The 14,961-nt window shown below is 40.2% G+C and overlaps 1 protein-coding gene across 2 annotated transcripts in view; it reads right to left on the bottom strand.

The window, feature by feature from the left end:
- epha4a (eph receptor A4a) overlaps nucleotides 1-14,261 on the bottom strand; it is a 47,147-nt gene extending 32,886 nt beyond the window's left edge. For both annotated transcript variants that reach the window (XM_088427077.1, XM_088427078.1), the window contains exons 1-3: nucleotides 14,122-14,261; nucleotides 12,370-12,437; nucleotides 9,442-10,105 (exon numbers count right to left, since the gene is read on the bottom strand). In XM_088427077.1, the coding sequence (XP_088283203.1) occupies nucleotides 9,442-10,105; nucleotides 12,370-12,437; nucleotides 14,122-14,218 (829 nt within the window). In that variant the 5' untranslated portion in view covers nucleotides 14,219-14,261. The remainder of the gene's footprint in view (nucleotides 1-9,441; nucleotides 10,106-12,369; nucleotides 12,438-14,121) is intronic.
- Between the last annotated feature and the right edge of the window lie 700 nt (nucleotides 14,262-14,961).

The raw sequence follows: 14,961 nt of genomic DNA, 5'->3' as shown, positions 1-14,961 counted from the left end.
AGTGGGGTAATGCACATACAGTACATGCCCCTTACACAGCTGCAATATGTTATTTGTATGTGTTTATGTAGCTTTTCAAAACCAGAATATTGCCAATATTCAGGTTTTCAAAGTGCTAATAACTGCGTGTAAACGTAGACAGTAGGTGCAAAAAGATTTTTAAAAAATCATAGTCGCATTTAATAGGATGAGAACTTTTCTATTAACCTTGTAACAATGGGCATACAGTAGTAATTTCTAAAATAGGCAAACCTTTAAACTTAATGTAATATTGCTCTACCTACATATTTGTTTATTATTTTGAAGAAAATGGGAACACTGTAGTTTAGAAACTCAAGGTAACAGAGAAAATCTGCGATTTTGAATTCAGCACTCAAAAATGTGTTAAAAGCAGCTGTCAAAATTGTTTTCCCAGTCTGATAATGACCTATTAAGCAGACATGCTATGGTTATATTTCTATCAATAATATGTTTATATGTAAAAATATAATATTTTAATATCATTTTACTAATTTGCCTCCTCATTAATTCGTTGGAGGTAGTCAGTTACTACCTAATATAGTTAGTGAAGCATTGGAGTCCTATTTGGATCACCTAATAACATTACAAAATTAATGTGCCTTGCATGATAAAAAATGTAAGCACCATCTGACCAAATGCACTTTGCACTCTAATTTCACAAGGTGATGATATTAGGGTATTAAATGCATCCTAAAATGGCCTTGCATTCAAATTCTGAAATTATTGACCACTGTACCATTTCCAACCACTGCTGATTACAAATGGGGTCTGAGTTCATTAAAATGGATCCTTCGCCTTGTGCCAGGCCCACCAGATTACAGAGTAGCCCTTTATTGCAAGGATATATATATATATATATTTTTTGTCATAAGACCTAACTGATTGCCACAGAGCAGCCTTTGATTTGTCCACTGAATCTTGTGGCCTGGACTGAAACGGATGACAACGGGAAGAGTAGCAAAGACCACCTTCTATCAGCAGGGCAGGATGGGAAGAGCTCAAGATAGAAATCAGCAGAAGAAAGAGATGGAACATTTTCAAGGTGTTTGCAATCACCTTCCTATTGTCAGACCCTGAGTGAAACTTGGCCATGGGTTCCATGAGCTGTTGGGCTGCCCCAGATCACACTGTAACTGGGATGTACGTTAAAATTAATGACACAAAGATGCGCAGAACAAATGTAGACATGGATTTGGATGCATAAATAATGTATAAACGGACAGTGGATGAACACTACAGAAATTATTTTATGCAAGGTAAAGGTGCATGTCTGTACACGTACAAATTATGTTCTTTGTCCCTACTTGACAAACACAATGACAAGTTCAGCATTTTAGCACTGTTTTTTTGTTGTTGTTTTATTTGAATTTGCTTTGTAAATAAAACGATTGCAAAACCATTGTTGTGACGGAAATTGTTTGGTTGTGGATCCAAAAAACAAGGAGGCAAAAGAAGCAAGGCAAAGATGCAAGGCGTATTGAAACAGGGGACTCGAGAGAACTCTTAATACGTTTTTTGTTTTGTTTTGTTTTGATTCATCTTATAAGCCATCTCATCTCAAAAACACCTCATGCCTTGAAATGTTTTTTTGAGACCCATATTATACACGTCAATCTCGTCCTGTATTGTTGAATGCTAGAATGTCAAATTTAATGAAAAGCCTGTTATGAAGGGTGGGGTTTCTAGTTTTACTTCACGTTCTACAGCTCCACCCTTGTGGCACCATCCGCTGCTCATTGAGAGCCACAAGAAACATTTCATTAACCATCATTTATATTGATTAATCGGTAAATCAAATAATAACAATCAATCACTTTATTTAAAAGCAGGACAGTGTCTCCATTCAACATAGCAGAAAATAAAAATAATAATCAATTACTGATTTGGTCTGGAACACGTCAAAGATCGGGCTAAAATGTTGGTGATGATTTTCTAAAGTAAAGGCAGACGTTTGGAAGTATCTTTTTTAATCACAAAATTAGTCCTCTTTGAAAGAGGACTATAAATCAGAGACTAGTCGAGAGGGCGAAGTCTTGTGAAATGGAAAAATTTTAGGTCTTAACTATTAATTGATTATCAATAATGCTCATGAATTAATTTGTGGTAGCTTTCAATCAGTCTGTTTTGTGCGAACGCATCAATGTTTAGCTTTCTGTTGCAGGTCATCTACAAGAGTGGACTGAAATTTCCGACCACGTTTAAACTTGCCCAGTGCAGGTATGTCCAGCTTTACTGTAGGCAACACCTTGACCCAGACCGCCAAGAACATAGGTGTAACAGTGAACCAATTTCAGAAGTACACAAAAAGCACTGTTGTCAAACTGGCACTAAATCTCTATCCACTTCACTTCCTCTTGTGGATTTTGTTTCCCTTTGCCTCTCTACCTCCCTCCCTGCCTCTCCATCACCATCATCCATCGTCTCAGCTCTTCCTGGCGAGAAAGGACCGCTCTTCCTCTTTCCGCAACAAAGACGCCGGCAGGGGCCCTCTCTCTAAACTCACCCATGCCCATTCGATGGCCATCCACCTCTACCTCTTTCTGTCCGTCTTTCCCTGCCTATACATCAGTCCATCTCACTTTAAAAAAAGGAAAAAAAAACTCCTCTGCTTGCCATCTCTCAACTGAGGGAGAAAAGGGGTTAGCAAAGGAGGGGGAGGTAAGAAAATTTAATGTGAGCTAAAGAGAAAGAAGGGCAAGAGAGCAAGGAGGAGAGTGTGCACAAGTGCGGGATAAAATGGAGAGAGAAGGAGGAAAACAGCCGGAGGAATGAGGGAACGGCATTGAAAGGAGATTGAAAGAACTGCAGGATTGTGATGGTACAGCCAGGGTATTGATTCGGGGCCTTTTGACATGCTAATTTGCTTGCTGACTGCTTTAATCGCCCCCCCCTTCCCATCATGAGCTTCAAAGAGGGTGCTTTTCAAAAAGATGGGCAAGAGGAAAGGAGACGAGATGGAAGCTGTGGTGTATTTTTCTCCTCTCTGATGTTTCCCGGGCAAATGCGGAGCCAGATTTCAAGTAAAAACATCCATCATCTAAGTTGTCAAATTTGTGATGCGCTAATAAGTCTGTGGGCTGAACTGCTTTGCATAATAATACAATTTTCCCAATTAGTCTAGTTGACTGACAGGATATTATGGAAGCACAAACACAAATGAATGACAGTGAGACAGTGACTTGTTATTGAGGGATGATTAGATCTTCTTACTGTACTTTTTCTTGTTTACTTTACAGGATGACCCAGGAGTCGTGTCACTGTCCTTAATGTGATTGTATAATTACATCGTACTTGGATGGTGCACTAGCACAGTACTGTACATATACTGTATATATATATTTATATATATATATATATATATATATATATATATATATATATATATATATATATATATATATATATATATATATATATAATGATGTTTTTTTCCCCCATCATTGATGAGTCGCTTTAATACATTTTAAATGTATTTTCTGTGTCATTTGCTCAGTTAAGTCGCAGCGTGTTTTCTTATATCAGGAAGTTCCACAGTAAGTGTTTGCCCTACCTTACCTCATTCCTTAACTACTTTCACCCCTCCTTGGAAGAAGATTCAGACACGCTTGGCAGGTAAAATTAAAGCGTTGAACTGGAAACATGGCGGTGGCGCATGCACAATGTGAGGTTCAGGCTTTCTTTGAGGGTTGTAAGCAAGCAATGATATTCCTGCTTCTTTTGGGTCCGTTCGGACAGAACTTGTCTTTTATATCAATCACCCATCAGGAGTTTTTGAACAATAGAATGCAAAATGACAAGTTTCATCATCAAGTTTACCTGGCTGGCCCAACATGCTCGCAGGGGGTCTCGAGACCATAAAGAAAGACAAGGGAAACGCGGAAGGCTCGGCTAAAACTAAAACTAACATGGCACCAGTTCTCTGTACCCAGCAGTTTCCACACTAATGTGCAGTCACTGACGGACAAGAAGGATGAGTTGCAACTTCAGATTACACAACACAAGAAACTCATGTACTGTAGTACAATTTCATGTTCTTGATGAAAGCATAGGTACAGCGCTATCGAACTAGCTGGACGCCTCTTGGTCACTCCGGTAACTGGTAAGACTAATGGAGGAGGACTGTTATCTATCTACAAATAGATTTATCAGGAAATTTATCAGGATGTTCCAGTTCTATCATTTCACAAGATAAGTGTTTTGAAATATATGGATTTAGTTCCTCTTGTGCGGTATAGCTTCATTTTATTCAAGCTATATGTACACCGGTGTGCTTTGAAAAGGAGCAGAAGATCATATCTATTCATAGCTTTACAAAGATTTAATTTAAGCAGAATTCCCTTTTTGGTACTACCGGCAAATACGTTTTCACTCGTCAGTATTGTAGGCTACGTCACAGGCGCTATGGGAGCTGCAAAGCCATCAGCTCGGGTCACGCTCCATCACTGATGGCTTCCTGCCCTTAACAGGGCACCGAGAGGAGAAAGAGAGGGTGGTGAGTGTCAGGAACTGTGAAGGAAACAAATGCTTCAGGACAGCATCCCATGCAGGAAAAACATTTCAGCACCTCAGCTAATGAGAGCTGAATTACCACCAGCACCTTTCCTCCTGTTGACCTTTTGCTTGTGCATTAGAACTTTCTTTCTTTCTTTTTTTTTGTAAAAAGACAATAAAAAAGTTTCCAAAATATGCTTTTTTGATTTTAAGCTCAGTGTAGGATTATAGGTGAACCATTTTGTCTTCCATTCAACATCTATTGATCTTTCCTGCTCCCGTTTGGTTGATCCCTTGCGTCTATTCAGCAGCACAAAATGAGCCTCTCTGGTGGCAGGGTGAGTGATGAGTACATTCACCTCCACTCTGCTGGGCTCCGTTCTGCTCTCAGTGTCTACGCTGGTGTGCTAACGCATACTAATGTGTGTATCCGCAGTGCATATTTGCAAATATGTGTCTACTTAACTATATAATACAATATGCAATTTTTAGATACGAGAGGGTAGGTGTTAGTTTGTGCAAAAATGTTTGAGCATGACTTGGCTGACATTTGGATGTTTGAACAAGTTTTTCTTCACACTCCAAAATTGTGTTTGAGGAGAAAATGGCAATGTTCCATTTCACAATGAGGGTAATCTCATTATTCAGACCATTTGAATGATAACAACACTACCTACCTGTGTGTGTATAAAATCAAAGCAGATGATTAGGAAAAAAAAGACCTACACTATATGGCCGTAATAAACTCAAACTGGAGAACGCTTGGTGGGAGAAACAAATGAAAAGACTATGTGCAGCAAGAGCCCAAAATAATACAAAAACACATAAACGAGGAAGTAAATTGTTAATTTGTGATTAGATTGTTTTTTTTGTTTGTTTTTTTTTTTTTTTTTTTTCCATAAGGTCACTTGGTATTGTCAGGCTAAATAAAATATAATGAGCTGAATTTATATTTGGGATGGCTGAGTACCAAAACCAATTATCGTTATTTGGGCCGATAATTTATTATGACCTAGTTCAAGATATCGATACTTATGATGGCAGCTCATACTTGCATCAGTAACAAGTGAAACAGTTTTACATTCATAGGCGAGAAATTAAAAATCTGAAGAATATAAAACTGTTATTAATTTCATGTAATTGTAAGGAATATATAATATTGGAATAGACAGGTCTTTAAAAAGTATATGTCATTTGAGGGAGTTGTGTTTCAAAAGTACTAGTGATATATTGGTACCGGTGTGTGTGTGTGTATAGTTTGCATATTATGTGTTGATTGGAGGTGACTAGGGAACACGTGTGTTAATGTGGGAGCAGCGCCGCGTCTGTCCCCTTCACGCTTTCACAAGCATATTGGCCACAACAAACACACAGATTGACAAATGAAGCCTGGAAATAAAAAGCAATAAACAAAGAAATTCAGCTCATTTTTCTGAACACAGACAAAATATGAGTAATGATGATAGTCCAGAAGCCAAATTGCTGGCAGAGCACTTCATCCCTCCCTTTTCTCCCTCCATGATGAGACAAATTGTTATTACCATTGCCCCAGAGTGACACATGTAGTCTACTAATCTCCCCTCACCCCACCAGCACATCAACATCCGCTCAAAAACACAAACTCCATCACCAGATGAGGAGCGAGAGGACGCCCTGACCCCCACCCTTCAACAACAGAGCAGGGAAAGGGATCCCAAATGCAAACATACTGAGTTTTCTCTTTTTTAATCAGGGGCCCCTTGGACCTCCGTGCCCCGGTTGCCCCTCTTGCTTTAGCCTATAGGCGACACCCTCAGCACCCTGGGCCCACCTTGAGCACAGACACACACTCTACACAGCTGTCAAAACCCTGATGTCTTCATCAATCCTGGATCCGCAACCCTGTCAGACACAGTGCTAAGATGGATGCACAAGGAGGTCACCTCTGACCTCTGCCAGGGGTGGAGAATGCAACTTCTACATGCACCCCCCCAGCACACACACACACTCACAATCGCACGCACGGACCCCAATGGGTATCCCCAGCCACATTGGGCCCTGACGCTGCCCCCAAACAAGAATGGAGGAAAGCTCATTCATTCTGTGCTGGGAACCAAAGGCCAAAGTACCGCTACACACAAAGCCAAATACAACTGAGACTAATAATACACATTCACTATTATGAAATTGGTATTGAATCTTAACCAAAATTTCGACCACATTTACCTCATACTTTCATACCTGTTTCAAATGAAAGTGAAACGATTCTTCATATAACCTGTCACAATCGGTATTACTCAACAGCTAATCAATGCATGTAATGACTGAGCGCCACTAAAACCTGAGCGCAAGCATTCAAATAATGTGACAACGAGCAATAAGTTATCCAACTAAAAGGGTAAAATGTTAACATAAGTCAATTAGGTCGGCATTAGGCATCCAAAAAAAGAAAGGCAAAGCTTACTTAATATGCAGAAAGTGATGTGGAGATCAAGGCCCTAATGGATATGGTGGCTTGAGACTTGAGAGGCAATGCTGCCAAATAAAGAGACTGCAAATACTCTGTAAAATGAGGCCATATATGTCATAAAATCATGGTTTCCAAATGCTTTATTGCCTTTTAGAGTGTATGATTTTTTTTTTTTTCTACTGAAATGAAAGCGATTTACGATAGCATTTGGAGAACAAGCAAAGCGGGACACTCAGGAATCAGGCCGAGGTTCTCATTTTGATTTGAAGTGAAGAAATTACGGTGAAAGCTATTTAACATTAAAGTCTGTAGCTAAATACCTCACAGTCTCCTTTTTCAACCCTCAATCTATCCATCACTGAGGAAAAAAAAAAAAACACTGACTTCCTGACGGCTCAAATCAGTTGGTTTTTGTACGGGAGCACAAGCACATGTAGTCATACCGAACCATCTGTGACCACTTGGATGGCTTTTGCTGGGCTCCCCAAGCAGCTAGCGCTACCTCTAAATCACTTGTCCTGTTTGTCATGCAATTAGTCCAAGATAAAGGCTCCCCATAAATAAGGAGAGGCGTCCTTGTCTGCCCCCTTGTTAATCACCCGTGCTCAGCCTATGACCCCTCACTGCTGAGGCCCTGTGCTTATTGAGCATGCTAGTCACTAACGGTTAGTGGCTGGTGTGCAGAATGCACCGCTAGAATATTGTGACAGAATCAGGAGAGGGTTGTCTTGTCAGACGCCTCAACTTGGCAACATGCTGCTCTCAATCTGCAAAACAATACTTGTCAAAACAAAGAAAGCAGCTATTGCATATTTTTATATTTGGAGATCCAGCTGAAAATCTTTTTGGATGATTGGGTCTTCCAATTAAAAAAAAAAAAAAAAAAAAAGTATATATTTTGGCTTTTTGAAAAACTATTATAAACAGGACCCAATAACATATGTGTACTTAAAAATGTAAGACCAACTTTTATCATTTTGTTCATAATCAACTGACATCTTGTTTAATTATTTGTTAGTTAAATTTAAAATGTTTCTCAGCACAATAGCTTCCTCTATAGAAACATTCCTGAGATTTAAGAAGAGGTAAATGGACTTTCACTTATATAGCGCTACCTTGGGTACTCAAAGTGCTTTACACTGACTAGTCATTTACCTACTGATGACGCAGCATCATGAGCGATTGGGGGTTCAGTGTCTTGCTCAAGGACACTTCGACATGGTCGTGATGGTTGAAAAGATCAGTAGAAATAGCAACTACCTGTGACGCCGTCAGAGTGCGCAACAATTTACATCTAATGAAACGCCTTTGAAAAGTAATCTGACTGTTCTCGCCAGCCTACACGGCTCTTTATCGCTGCTAGCAGCTAATTTATGCTAGACGCTAACTCTGAAGCCAAAAACTGGCCGCAGGTACTTTACAATAATTGTCAATGCAATTAAGTTGTTTTTTAAGCACCCTCAATTGGTGGCCCTATAAGATTTCACAACAATGTTGTGTTTTTAATTTCAGGAGCAACAATTTGTGACATCAATAAATCATCCATTATGCTCTGCCGCAAAGAAAAACAAAATAAAAACGCATCAGGGCATTTGTGTCCAAATGTTGTTTAGTAAGGTAAGGTTTATTTTGAAGTTGGCCAACTCACTGCATTGGTGGAGGGGGCTACTTTCATGCAAAGTGTACAACAATTGTTGCTGCAACTGGCTTGACGTGTTTTCCATATCATGTATACTTTACACTAAATAAGCGGTCTCAAGAATTTTTCTTTAACCATGGTACAGAACTCAAATGACTGAAGGATTTGTTTCAGCCTTAAACCGGTACAATAATAAACTTAGATTTATTGCAAAAATGTGTGAAAACTAGAATTTTTATTTGAAGGTCTGTAAACAGAAATTAATCAGGGCTGTGTACATGTAGGCAAATTAGTCCATGAGTTCACTGTCATGCTTGCAGCTCTATCCTTTTGATTTATACCTGAGAGGAGAATCTCTCCTCTGACCTTTTGACCCCCGTCAAACAGCCCATTACAGGATCACAGCGAGCCAACAATAATTGTCCTCAAAGGGCTTTTTCCCCACAACAAAAAGCACTATCCATCCCCATTTTGGACCTGCATATTTTCCCCGCCTTTTATACCCGCTCGAAACGATGAATGCTAAACTACAGTTTTTTTTCAAGAGCTCTGCAGTCCCATTAGAGCGTCCCACCCGCATCCAGGAGTCGCCAATTCTCAAGGGAAAAATCCCATTGCACAACAGAATGGGCTCACTAATTGCTTCATCTACTCTCATTATGACATCTATTGCCCCATGCAGCAGAAAAGAAAACGGCAGCAAGAACGCAAAAGACAAAAGATATCCCGCCAGAGAAGCGATTTGAATCAAAACAAAAAAACAAGTCAAAGGCCATGGAACTATATTAAAAGTATGTCTCAATCTGAAAGACCGATCAATAAACAGCGTTGGGCTTCTTACCTTGGCAGTCTGCATTTCGCTCCTCGTAGCCAGGATTGCAGAGGCAATTTCCAATGGGCACCAACCACTCTCCGTCGGCTCCGCAGTACATTTTTGGAATCTCTTTCTCCTCTGAGTTATCCACGCATGATCCACGAACCTCCACAAGTGAGGAGGTATCAGCTCCAGTGATGGTATCAGGAAACTGGGCCAAGTTACGCACCGCCAAAGGACATTTCTTATAGAAGACCCTGACTGACACAAGTGCGATGCATGCACCGACATCCTGGAAGGCCAGATAGAAGCCCTTCCGGGTCAGGGCGCCGACATCGCGCACTTCGGTATTGAGCTTCATGATGCGATCGCCGATGTCCACCTGCGTGAAGCTCTCATCAGCGGCGATTGTATCAATTTTCGCAAACTGGTTTTCACGAATGTAGCGCTCTTTGTCGTTGTTGGACTCATAGTAGTAAAGATTGAAGGTTTCCTTGCAAGTTCCCATGAGCCCAGGAAGGCTGTTGCAGTCTCGGAGGGTGAACTTGATTTCGATGTAGACGCGCTGGGCACCTCCACGAGGAATCCAGTCTGTGCGGAGCCAGTTGTTCTGGTTTGGCTCCATGACATTGCACACCTGGTACGTCCGAATGGGGATGTTCTTCTCATCCATGATGCTCACCTCCTCCCACTGGTGAAAGAGCACAACCATTGAATGTTACACAAGAGCTTTAACCCAAGTCAAACAGTGACAGTCAAAACGTTGGGAAAACCTTCACATTCAAATGGTCTTCAAGACATTCAGAAGTCTCAAGAAATTCAAGTTAATAACGCTTGATAATGCAGAGATGTGAACTGAAAGGGTTAAACCATAATCCAAGTCATAAACCTAAGAATTGGCAACTACTAAATCTAAATCTAAATTATAAAACATGTTTTCATACTCCTGTCCATGTCTTCATACTGTTGTTTCACTCTATGTATGAAGTAAGTAGCTACCATTTAGGAAATTTTTCAATAATAAAAAAGATTTTAAAAAATGGAATTATATCGTTTCTTTAAACTTTAGTATGGTACTGTATCTTTGCCTCATCTTTTTGGCCAATTGACTCAATCTTTGGCCATAATTTGAATTACTGTTCAACCAATTGAATAAATTATGCACGTAACTATAATACGCTCAATGCCCGCAATTATGGACACCTTACACACAAAAAAACATGCGGGAAGTATTACTCAATAGTTCACTCTCAGCAGAGCAATTAATTGATGGCCAAACTTGATGCATATTTTATGAATCGGACCTGATAGGCTTGTTGGGTTTCAACAGACACTCATGGAAATGCATGTACATCTGTAAAAATACTCAGTTGAATCTTTTGGAACAGATAACACATGCAAAAACCATTATGTGGACGCGCTTTGAAATATCAGTAATACTGTAAGGTGTGCCTGTTTTAAATCTGAAGACCTGATATGAAGCTGGAGACAGATACATATCTCTGCTGCTTTTTGTATGAATTCACTGAGGGAGCAGATACGGACTTATGCTTCTTGGATTATGTTATGTAGCGTTACTTGTCCTATTTCTTCTGGGCAAGGAAAGTTTGCATTTTCTCCAAGATATGATAAATATCTTGTCAGAGCACTGCTCAAGAACATACACGGATTCACACTGTGTGTATTGTTGTGAGTTGAAAGCAATGAAAAAATAAATTGACGATAATCATAAACCAGGAACATAGGACGATCTTTGTGCTGTCAGATTTGTGTGGTACTGAAACATGAGCAACTTGATTTAAAACTTCATAAAAGTTCATGTACAACAGAACTATGACTGTACGATTGCAGGAAATGTCCATCATCCCCGGCTGCTCTGGGCTATTTTGCTTGCATCATGTTTTGCACTTTTGTTGTTGAAATCAAGCAGAACCAAGATAAGGCCACACCTTTCCCAATCGTGCGGAAAAGGCAGAAAAAGACCAATTGGCTGTAACGATAGAGTGAATGCATGTCTGCTGAGGCTGCCAGGGCCCCGTCAGTCACTTGTTTGTGATTCAATGGCAGAGTGGGGAATATGAGCACAGCACCCGCCAAGTTCATTGAAAACAGCTTCTAAGCCGAGCCTGCAGCAGCTGCACCATATGGATTTCCGTTTCCCCTGGGTGCGTGTTCATTCAATAACAGATATGAATTTGTATTGATTTTCAGAAAACATGAAAGTGTTCATTTGAGCCAGTGGTCAACCTTGACTTGCGATGTTGACACTTTCTATGGAGCAAGACGATATGAGGTAAATGGTCAACACCCTATTCATAAAGTGGGTTAATTTCCAGCAACATCATACAAATCTTATTTTCTTCCTTATCAAATATACTGACGACATCTGATTGGGAGCAGGGGTCCCGCTTTGCTTCCCAGCCGTCTATTATAGAGAAGCAACCATCATTCTTCTCATCTAGTGCACATATCTGAATGCCACTGTAGTTTCTCCCAAATTCATTCATTCCTGAGGACCCACTCTCGACCAGCAAGCCAACCCACCCCCTTTTCCTTCCACTCTCTGGTAGAAAAGGATATAAAGTTTCTTCACAAAGAGCGATTCAATTCACCGTCTATTCAGGAAACCTGACGCCTGCTGCAGTATTGGCCCGCTGACCATTAACGGAGAAGGGCAGCATGGAGAAAGGGGCACATGTCTCAAGGGATGACTACAGAAGGTGTTCCACAAACTTATTGTTGTTAATCATTTTGTTTTCTGGATTCTAAACAATGCCCGGGGATTGTAATCTCAGAAAAACTTTAAAATAAATTGTGGTGAAGCGCTGACCATAATTCCGAAGCAGGTTCACCTGGATAACATCACAAATTTCAAAAAGGTCTGCCAATGGACAAAAAGACCTCCAATTTCCTTCCAGTAGAGGAACAACAAAATTCTAACAAGGAGACACTTACCCCTCCTTCTGTAGGGTTGGCGACCCATCCTAGCTCCCCCTGCGCAGCTCTGGAGTCCAATAACGTGACTAGAAAGTAGGAATAGGGGAAATGAACATTCATCCTGGTCATATAGATCAGGACTGGCATGTGTAAAGTAATCCACCAAGCAACAACATTGAGTGAATGAGGGAGAATAAAATCCCTGTCTCGGAAAGGAAACTTCATTTAAGGAATTAAAACAAGGTTGTGGAACAATCAAGCTTAGAAATAAAACTTATTCTTTTTGCGATTTTGGAAAAAACAACCTTCTTATGGTCTTGACTTTCATGTCTCAGCAGACAGGTGGTTCATATTATAATGGAAATCTTTAAAAAGGGATTAGTAAAAAGTACACTCTATTTAAAGATTAATGAGCCCAAACCTTAAAGTGTTTTTTTTTTCTCACAACTCTAGTGATTTTAATTAGGCAAATCTTGAGCTACCTGAATGTATCGTATATTTTTTTACAGAAATTTAATTTTAGAATTAGAATATATACAAATATATATATATATATATATATATATATATATATATATATATATATATATATATATATATATATATATATATATATATATATATATATATATATATATATACGTGTGTGTGTGTACACATATTAATAGATGTAATATGCATATGCGTATTCATGTATACATTTAAAATTTATGTCAATCGAATGTTTAATTAACGTTTGAATATTTAGTAAAAAAAATTATATAGGAAAATGTAAGTGGTAGCTTAAAATATGAATTTAAGTTAAACGTAACAAATGCCACAGCAATACACACCCGCACACACACCACCACTTTTATTGAGCACTGACTGGTTGACGAAACCGTGTACTGTACTTAGATGCAAACGTTTCACTTGACAAATTTATTTACGCAAAACAAAGTTAACCTGCTTTTTAGTACAAATATAGCCTATTTGTTTGTGTGTGGCTTTTTGTAATTATTTTAATCGATTGAACAACGCATAGGTTTTATGATTCACGCAAATAACAACATTCGTTTTGAATGCTGTTTATTTTGTTGCACGGTCAGTACAGATGTAAATAAATAAATATATGGTAAAAGTCCTCTAAACTTTTCAACATTTTATTTTGGTATTTCATATTTTCAGCGTGACTCACACGCGTTAACATTTTAAAAGTAGGTGGACTACTTGCGAGACTCCCGGGACGCGTGCAAGCGGGCAGCCGACCAGTGGAGGACGTTAAAACCTTCAGACCTGCGCTCCGTTTTACCCTTAACATTTCATTTGGCGTTTACAGTGCGTTCATGTGCACCTTACATTCTGTTACAATTTGTCGAATTAGAGAATGTTAAATGGTTGGTCACGTGTCGGGGTGAAAATATAACGCGACTGAAGCCCAGAAAGCAAGCTTGAATCTGTTCGCAAATTACAGTCATTAAAGTCATCCCTGTCCGGTCTACAAAACTACTTTGCAAACGACGGACAATTATTTGTTTATTTTTTTTCTCCCTCCCATCAGGTTTTGGGTGCAAACAAGTATTCCTCTTCGGATTTCGCTCGAGTGTCTAGCGGGACCTCTTCAAGCTTGAGTCTTTTAGTTGGACTAGTTTTTCTGCAACAAAGCGGGCAATAAAAGTTCCAAATTAAGCGTGTGGTTGAACTGTCATCTATTAAATTCTCTCTCCGCAACAACACGCAAAAACTGACACACGCAGAGATGAGCCAAATGAAGACTCAAAGCACGCTTACCTTCATTCGGCGGATATGTCCGAGACGGAGAAACAAGTGTCGAAATTCCAGAAACAAGAAAGGCAACCGTGAACAAAATCTCCGCCATGAGTGCCATTAGTGTCACTGCGCCCGTTTCCCCTCTCTTATGCTTCTTCTTTTTTTAGTTGTTTGCTCTTGTTTCGGGTCTAGCGCTCTCTCTCTCTCTCTCACCCTCCCTAGCCCTGTCCCCCAGTGGAATAAAAGCAGACACGAGCAGAGACGCACCACCGCGCGCACCACTGGCTGGAGGCGGGTCTTCACTGACTTGCACCCCCCCGTCAATCCAAATGGGAAACGGATAGAGAGGGTGGAGGGGGGGGGGGGGGGGGGGGGGGGCGTGAGCACCCCGCACAAGTCACTCTATTTTCGCCAGCTGGCAGAGACGAGACGGAGATGGAGTGAGGTGACATTTCCACGCGACATTTGCCACACAATCATAAAATTCGGCGGGTCACTGAATGACATTTAAGGGTAAACTGCGTCGAGTATTGTTCCGGTGGTCAACAAAGCATTTGATGCACAATTCGGCAATCTCTTGCCGCGTCACTTTGAGGCTTGCAGTGAAAGCAATGTGTGCGGCAATTACTCGCTTAACTACAGAATACATATTGGCCGGTATCATCCTCCCCCCCAATGGAAGTAAAACGCTTAATATGCAATGCAGCAGTTGACTGTGCTGATCCAAGCTTGTTGTCTGGCACCAGTCAAGCGCGGACTTCGGTCCAAGGTGAGCTGCATCAGATCAAGGTCGCCACCTAGCGGGAATATTGACGCCTGTTCTGCCTGCAAAATTGAATTAAAGAACAAGCATCAGCGTGA

The sequence above is a fragment of the Hippichthys cyanospilos genome, chromosome 11 (assembly GCF_059441005.1).
Source record: "Hippichthys cyanospilos isolate Australia breed blue-spotted pipefish chromosome 11, RoL_Hcya_1.0, whole genome shotgun sequence".
In the NCBI taxonomy this organism is placed as follows: Eukaryota; Metazoa; Chordata; class Actinopteri; order Syngnathiformes; family Syngnathidae; genus Hippichthys; species Hippichthys cyanospilos.
This window is presented reverse-complemented; position numbering and strand designations above follow the sequence as displayed.